At 44.7% G+C, this 8,817-nt stretch overlaps 1 protein-coding gene across 1 annotated transcript in view; it reads right to left on the bottom strand.

Moving 5' to 3' along the window:
• Positions 1 to 1,949: 1,949 nt before the first annotated feature.
• Positions 1,950 to 8,817, bottom strand: part of si:dkey-112m2.1 (transmembrane protein 132C) — an 88,581-nt gene continuing 81,713 nt past the window's right edge. The window contains exons 7-9 of the mRNA XM_035526730.1: positions 7,011 to 7,275; positions 4,850 to 5,041; positions 1,950 to 4,004 (exon numbers count right to left, since the gene is read on the bottom strand). Coding sequence (XP_035382623.1) covers positions 2,886 to 4,004; positions 4,850 to 5,041; positions 7,011 to 7,275 — 1,576 coding nt within the window. The 3' untranslated portion in view covers positions 1,950 to 2,885. The remainder of the gene's footprint in view (positions 4,005 to 4,849; positions 5,042 to 7,010; positions 7,276 to 8,817) is intronic.

The raw sequence follows: 8,817 nt of genomic DNA, 5'->3' as shown, positions 1-8,817 counted from the left end.
GGGCCCCATGTAATTCCCTTTGGAGACCCCAAACAGAGACCCGAATACAGAAATATCAGCTCAGATAAAAGAAGAAAACAGACCCACTTTCTCAGGAATCCCTCAGAGGGTTAAGTTAGCAGCCTCTCAATTTGGATCTGAAAAAGGCCGGCCCTGTTGGGAGCTGCGTTAACCGCATGCATCCAAGCGAGAGCTGTATTTCCATTAATGAACTTATATTGTCTCCGTTTCCAATTTCAATATGGCTGTGTGAGTAGGTTTGCTTCTGTCTGTGCATTGTTAATAGTGTTTAGATAAAGCCTCCCTTATGAGACAGTGCCCGATATATAGAGTACGACACTAAATCAAGTTTGTTTATGACGCATTGAGGAGATGCCTGGCAAGGAAGGCCAGTATATTACATCTTGAATTACCAATAGTAGTCTCATTTCATATGCCCCATACACATTTAACTGAACAAGCTAAAACATAACAAATTGATTTTGGATTTAAGATAATATGATCTATCCAGAATGTTGGGACAGCGCAAATAATTCTTGTAGTCCCCTTCACATTCAACTATTGACACTGTGTTCAGACAAATATTGATGACATTTTTATTTCCATTTTCATTTAGGCCTTGGACTGTCTTTAAATGCATGCTTTGCCAAACAGCAATCCAACGGTTATGGAGAGATTGATGGAGCCGGTGATAGTGATTGAGTTATTAGTACATTATTGACACCTGGGTGCTAAAATGGATACAGTAATTTAGCTTGAAAGACTGCCTGTCAGACTGACATGAAGTAAAGACTCACTGCAGGTGAAGTTAATTAGCTCGGACTTCTCTCAAAGGAGAACTAGCTCCTCTTCCATGCAGATGGACTGGCTAATGTTAATGAGCTTTTAAAGTTCTGGACTGAGACCTGGTTCATATATCTTTACTTAAGATATTCCACCTGCATTATGAATAATCTCAAGCTCTAAGGTAATGACCTTAAACCATTTTTTGTGCAAATGTCCTTGTGGTTTAGTGCCACTGAACAATCCAGAAGGTAAACACTGTCCTTGATATTATAGCACTGCTGCTTCTGGGCAGAAATAATGAGGATTCCAACAGAACCCTGTACCTTTCTTTTCAGTCTCATATTTGGCTTTGTGCTGCTTACATTCTGCAAGGAAAGTTTTTAGACTGCCAAACACATTTGAAGAGCATTTGGAATATATGCACCACCAACTGGTACAAAAAGGAAACAACACTGTTTAGGGTTATCAAATATGGTAATGTGCTTACATGGGTAACGTAGACAGTCCATAATGATTATACCTTCATTTGATCTGGCTTTTATGAAATGTAGGCTATGATAACACCGATAAATGTGAGGCACCAGATATAATACTTTCCGAACTGTGGAAGTCTTTTCATCCGCATGATGGTCTTTATTTGTTTAATGTATCACACACAGTGGTATCATGGAACTAGAAGAACAATCAAATAGGAAGCAGGGCTCAAGTCAAACAGGAAACAGCACTGTGTGACGGAATGACTTTAATCTGTGCATTTGTCAGAGATGGACACAGAAGTAAAAGCAACCAAACTGGCATGATGTGCTTAGATTGTACAGCACAGTATTACTCTAATCTCTACACTGTCGGACCATTCAATCGTTACAAAATAGACGTGAGAAACACTAAACTACATCTAAAAGAGCTGATATCCTTATGTCCTTGAGAAATGTGTTGTACTTTTTGTTTGAAACAGCCACAGCCTCACTGTACCTGAGGATTGCGTTCTGACATACTCATTGTGAAGTCCCATTTTAATTCACTGTTACAACTCCATTTGGCATGGACTCATTGATCTCCTCAGTGATTACATTCCTATTTCCAGACCTGTAATCAATCAATTAATCAATCATTCTTATTTAGTCCTTCTGTTTGTTTGTTTGTTTTTTTTGTTTTTTTTAATACATTCTGACCACAAACAAACACTTTTTTTTTTTTGTCCTGAATGAAAAAAAGAAAGGTAAGAAAATGCAGAACAGGAAACGGGATATGAAAGAGGAACTCCGCTATAGACAGAGACAGGTGGAGCGCTCACCCCCGATCCATCTATTATACTGTAAAAACTTTATACAGGAGAACACAACCTACTGTAATACAGTTTGCTCAACAGTTCTTAGATGTCACTTGGTGGTCCTCTGAAGTGTGTACATATTCACAGTGGGGGGGGGGGGGTGTGTGTCAAAAGAAACATTTGTGTCCATATCTACCAACAAACATGCATCCACTTATTCAAGGAAGTCTTTGGAGAATACACTGAAGCACAGCAACAGAGATAGGAACAAAGATGTATAAAAATATGTAAAACTTTACAAAATGTAGAACCATTAAATGTCCACTTTATTTACAGTATGTCAATGCATTAATTTGCAATTTGCTATTATTTATACACCTATTTTATGTTATGTGAATATTAATAATTTTATTTCAAATAGTCACATTACAAAATAAAAAAAAACACACACATCAAATACAGAAGATTAAGTCAGGGTTAATCTAAATAAATGTTTGGATTATAAAATGAAATTAACTCTGCTCTTCTTTGTGTTCTTCTTTAAATATAATGAAGTAAAAATAGACATCTAAACAAATGTATCATATTCCAAGTTGACGATTATATATTCTCTGCAGTTTCATGGCCATCTTTGTTTTCCTTCATTCCTGATGATGAACCCTTATGACAGTTGCCATGGAAACAAGACCAGATGAATGGCCTGTCTTTTCATGGTGAGATATGAGCCTGTGTGAAAGCGGCAGAGCCAGTTGGAACCCTGCTCCTTACCCTGAAGGCAAATGGGTGAGCTACACTTTGTCCAGAAATAAACAAACAAGTGCAAATCCCACTATGCTATGTTTTTTGTAGCGTTTTCATTTAACCTCTCCATGTAGTTTCGGAGCTCTTCAGAGTCCCCAAGCTCGATGTCCGGGCACACCCACTTGATATCATTCTGCCCGATGACCAGCGGGCTGATGGCAGGGCAGCCGTTATTAGGCTTGGCATGGCTGAAGGTGGTGAACTTCACCCGTTTCCTCTTGGTCGTGGGTGAGTTCAGAGGATCGCCCTTGTGCTCCCTCCCCGTGCTGCCTGAGTCCGAGGTGGACCTGTGCCCCAGTCCCTGCAAGCTTTTCTGGGCTGCGAGGCCATTGAGGAGCTGGCTGCCTTCCTCCAGGCCCAGGCCTGAGTCTGCTGTGCCACCCAGCTCCTCCTGCTGCAGACACAGGCCTGCGTGGCCTTCCAGCAGTTCGCCCTCGTGGCCCAGCCACACCCAGTCGTGAGCATGGGCCATGGTCTCCTGGCCCTCCAGAGGCAGCTGCTTGTTGCGGTACTTGAGCGCATAGGAAACACAGTTGATAAGGAACACCAGGATGGCCAGGCAGAAGACCCCCAGCAGGGCATACATGCCGATTTCCAGGTCCGTGAGGCCGCGTCGTGTCTGTAGCAGCTCCTCTTCCGTGCTACGGCCATGCGGGAGCTCTGCCTGGGCTGGGAAGTCTGAGAAGTCCGCGGGAACATCTCTGGCCGCATGCCTGTCGCCACTGTTCCTCCCTGGGGCGGCTGTCTTGATGGTGGTGGCTCCCTTGTTCATGATCCCAGCCTCCATATCTGAGATGGAGCCTCCGTAGTATGGCTTGTTGGGCCTGTGCCTCCGTTCACCAGCCCTGGTCTCACTCTCCTCACCACGGCCAAACTTCACACGGATGCTGCCATTGCCAGCTGCCAAGAGGGTGCGGCGCCTGGTCTTCTGGCAGGCCTCGGCTCCATACATCTCCACCCGCAGCAGCATGCCCTGGCCTTCACCACGTGCTACAACCACAGGCCACTTCCACCACAAGTCCCTCTGAATTGTAATGACCTGCTCGTCCAGCGAGGCAGCCATCAGCACCAAGGTCGTGGGGTCGTAGAGGTCAAGGGGGGTCATGGAACCATCACTGAACTGCAGCCAGGCGCTGATGAGAGACTCCTGCAAAGACCCAAAGGGACGTGAACACACTGGCAGCAACTGCTACAAACTCCACACAGCCACTTTTTTTGAATAATAAAAGAAATGTGGAATTCCTTTAACATTCATCTGTGATTTTACAACCCTTCCCTGGAGAAATGTAGAACGCGGGAAGTTCTGAACACTTCAAAGCACTTCAAAAAAATCCCACAATGCTGTTGCTGCATAACAGACACTCGGATCAGCGGGAGATTTAGCCAATCTGCTCATTTTATGTCTACCAAGATAGAAGGGAGAGGAAACCCCTGCCGATACAAAGGAATGGCAGAATCACACTAATCAGAGAGGTTCCGCAATGACTCACAATGAGCAGTCAGTCTGAATTTCTCTTCCACAGCCTTGATGTGACAACAAACCAGCTTCTCATCAGCACATGTCCTCTGTTCAACAACTTTCTGCCTATAGTGTTTGTGATTATAGTGATTGTGCTTGGTGATGGTCAAAGCATCACAGGTACCCTGATGCAATTTCTAGGCAAAAGACAAAAGCCTGTGGTAGCAAACAATACATATGTGATTCAAGCACTTATACAGATGCAGACTAAATTCTCAGCATTGTGTTTAAACGTAAACAAATAAGAAGTTTCAAGCTTTCTTTCAGCTCTCATACAGGAAACCTTAAGAGTTTAAATTTCAACCTGCATAGAGGGACATATAAAGCAGCGTTCCACTTTGCTGGGATAAAGCAATTTGCTGTATCTTGCATGGGTTGGTGGTGTACCCATTTGGGGTTGTGCATGGTGTCCTGTTTGATGGAGGTGTACCTGTTTGGGGTTGTGCATGGTGTCCTGTGTGATGGTGCTGTACCTGTTTGGGGTTGTGCATGGTGTCCTGCGTGGTGGTAGTGGCCACAATGGCCCTGCTGCTGCCTGTGCTGAGCTGCAGGTTCAGTGAGAGGCCCGAGACCAGCTGCACTCCCAGCTCAGTGATGCTCACTTTATCATCCAGCACCCGCACCACCCTCTCAGCCAGGACCGAGTCCGACAGCGGCGACATCACCTGGCCAGGAGGACAGATGCTTATAACGTGCAGCTGCAGGTGCTTCTCTTACATAACTGCTGTGCAAGATATTGACAAATACAGATGCAATCAGTAAAGTTACAAGAATATCCAGTCAATCCAGTGAACAAATAGACTGTGAGTGAATGACAGTTAGTCCCTCCTCCAACAATAATACTTCATTTGAAACTCGGGTATGGAAATGGTTGTGATGTGCAAAGTAACGAGGAGCCTTCCCATCCAGATCAATTACGGAGAATCCAGCTGCCTCCACATTTTCCCATTCCCTGTCATAATGGATAGTCCTCATCTCCACCCGCTATAACTCACTGTCACACTCCTCCGCCACCCCCTGTCTCCAACCCACCCACACCAGTCAGAGCCTCAACTTGTCATCACACGTGAGATGTTCACTGCATTTTACGAAGCAACACAATATGCATAAAAAAAAAATGGCAAGAAAAAATGTATTCTTAAATTATACATCCCAAACTCTTTGTTCTCCTGAAGTGTGCAATTTATTAATTAGACGCAAGATCAACCAGAAAAAGCCTCGGGCAGTTCTGGGTATTTTATCACAAGCTGTCCTGATTTTCCAGTTTAGACCATATATTAGTATAATGAAATAAAAGTAGGTTTCTACTGTTCTTCCTGGTGATGCATCACTTATGCGGAGACTAAACTTCAACAGATTTATTCAGGCAAAATTTTCCAACTCTAATTGCAATTCACTCTGCATTGTTTAGTGTAATTAGTCACTCAGTGATCTTTAATGAAGTGAAAACAGCAGAGAACACTGATGAAGCTTAATAGAGTATTTGGTCTGAGGTGATAAATTGAATCATTTGCCCATCACTCAGTAATCGGTTCAAGGATAGATCTATTTGAAGGCTCCAGTGATTTTTGATTTCAGGGAGTAGGCTGTGACTCCAATCCATATAGACCCTTTGATTTCTGTCATTTTCAGCCTCTCCATGGCCTACTGTTATTACTGAACATTTTGACTGATGTTAATTTTCACCTACATGGAGCTTGTGCATTAAGGCACTGAAACAGAGAAAGAGAGCATGAGAGAATGAGTGAGCAAGAGAGAGAGCAGGAGTAGAAATCAGGAGAAACAGTGAAAGTGAGGAAGAGACGCAATTTTACTATCAAATAAAACTTCACAGTTAACTGTGTCGTCAATACTCTTTTGAGTTGGCATTAAATTTGATAAGTAGAATGTCAGGTATGATTAACCTTCAGCTACTGCTGCATGTGTGAATGTGTGTGTGCACGGGAAAGGCACAGAAATAAGCGGAATGAGAGGCAGGTTAAGAGAGAAAGACAAACAGAGAGAAGGAGTGAGCACACACGAGGCACATGGACACTGATTTAATGCTGTGTGGGAAGATTTGTCATGGCCTCTGCTCCCACAGTGCAGACCTCATGTAAAGAATAGAGGTGCACTCTGCAGAGGCACTGGAAGGGGAGTGGTGGTGCCGGACGGCGTGATCGCCCGCCGGCTGGCCCTACCATACCACTGTACACATGCCACATCTCTACCCTGTGTCATCAGTGCACAGACAGAAAAACGACTGGGTGCCATTGCTGAGACATCACTGCCACATCCTTTCATTTGTCTCCTCTAAAGAAAGCGAGTGGGCAGAGGAGAAAGTGTGTCTCATTTATCTGCTGCCTGACATGCAGGTGCCGCAGCAAGGAAGGTGCTAAATGAGCTTTGTTTTTATGGAACAGGAGGCCATGTTTACTTGTCCACAGCACAGACAAGGACTCGAACTGTAAGGGGATTTCAAGATGTTTTGGGAGAATTTGAGGTCATTTATTGCAATTTGATTTAGAGCAGGTTTTAAGCAGCTCATGGTGTACTGAATGATCACTTTGGCTGAATCTGTCCATCCACTGTCTTATGTCTAGTTTCTTCAGTCCTGACTCTCCCATAACCACACTCCCACATATACTCTCTTACCTGGACTTTGGCAGTGCCCGTATTCAGACCCATCAGCACCGGACCCTCCAGCAGGCTGGCCACGCCCGTGTTATCCACCTTCAGAAAATCCCTCACCAGCTCCGTCACATCCACCTGCCAATCGCTGCCCAGCAGGAAGTCTTGCTGTCCCCGCCCCTCTTCTGGCTCCGCCTCAAAATGGGTGAGCACGCGCACAGTGGTGCTCTGGTAATGTGGAGCACAGGCACGCTCCCTTCTAACCCCTTCCACATCCTCCACACTAGATCTGAAGACAGGACACCAGCCAAGAAGTTCTTACACTCTACACATTTCCACACATATTTGTAGTGTAATGCTAGTGTACATCACCTTCTCTTTTAGATGCTGGTACTTTTACGTAAGTATGTTGCCACTAAGATATAAGAGCAATACAATAGCATCTGATTATAGCCCAAATATGGAAACATTATATTTATATATACACGCTACTAAAATCTAGTAGTAATTTACAGGATATCTAGTATTGTATTATTAATTACTCAATGTAGAAGCATAAACATACTACTCAGTCATTTTTTTTGCATCACGTGTTATTGTGTGTTCTGTTCTGTTCAGCTGTACGTCTGTAATGAATGCTGCTCAGAGGTGCATGGCACTGGTGGTGTTTATCCTCCTGTAATCCTGTGTCCAGTAGGACAGTGTGGAAAGGGTGGGGGGGTTGGTCCAGCTCTATTCTGGGCTTCCTTTCACTTTACCCCACAACCAGAGGGGACCAGGCCTGACAGTCTCCAGTGTGGCCGGCTGGCTACATGTGGAGAAGCTGCCACATTACAACACAGTGGTGTGGGGCATGTGGGTGGTGTTCCACTGGCAATCTGGTGACTGAATTAGGGGCTCAGGAGTAATGAGTGCACTGCAGACCAACACAGCATAGCTGTGTGAGCACACCATGCTGGCTATAGTCCCTCAGACCATGTGACTGCTGTGGAGACAGGCCTTGTGTGTCAGAGTGCCTCTTGATGGACAATCAAGTCAGCAGAGTTTCGGGCCAGTTAATTTGGCTGGGTGTTGTGGTCTAAGGTTACTGAACTACTGAATGTCTACTACTCCATCAAGGCCACTGAAAAGATCTTTCCTGCACCCTCACCAAGGCTTTGACCAGTGTATTTTTAACTACACATGAAGACTGACAGCCTGAGACATCTCTGGCCCTCGTTGACAAGCTCTGACATTTTCCCTCACTCCTGCTGCTGCTTCCCTCAGTCATTGTCCTCTCTCCTTCACTCACCTGTCACGTATAAATCCAGCTTTAGAACACCGTTTCCAGGGAAGCATAATTAAAAAATTGTCTTGTGTATGTGGGCAGCATATGTTGACATTAACCTACATGTTGGCCGACGGCGGCGTGTCACACTCAGACGTGATTGAGAGCGACCCCACGGTAATTAAAAGTCAGCAGCTGGGCCTGCTCGCCACTCAGCCTCTGGCGAAGACTGCCAGTGTGTGGCAACTTACAGCTCCAGTAGTAAGTGGAGAACAGCCACAGGGGCCAGGGACAGGAGGCCACAGTTGTTGTTTATGATGAATCTCAGAGCAGGGAGAACTGATCTGGGATCAGGTATTCGGATGACTCTCATTTCATTATGTGCCGAGACATACTGTCAGTGCTGACTGGGAAACAGTACTCCCATGGCTTAGGAATAGTGTGATGTCTGCCAGAATCTACCATATAATAGCTATGGATTTACTTAAGAATGCTTCAGTACTGACACTAACTATATTAATATTGGATTCCTTCTTGTGGTAATATTCTTATGAGTACTGCCTC

This window comes from Electrophorus electricus, chromosome 6 (genome assembly GCF_013358815.1).
Source record: "Electrophorus electricus isolate fEleEle1 chromosome 6, fEleEle1.pri, whole genome shotgun sequence".
Lineage (NCBI taxonomy): Eukaryota > Metazoa > Chordata > Actinopteri > Gymnotiformes > Gymnotidae > Electrophorus > Electrophorus electricus.
The sequence above is the reverse complement of the archived record's forward strand: the minus strand, read 5'-3'. Positions and strand labels throughout refer to the sequence as shown.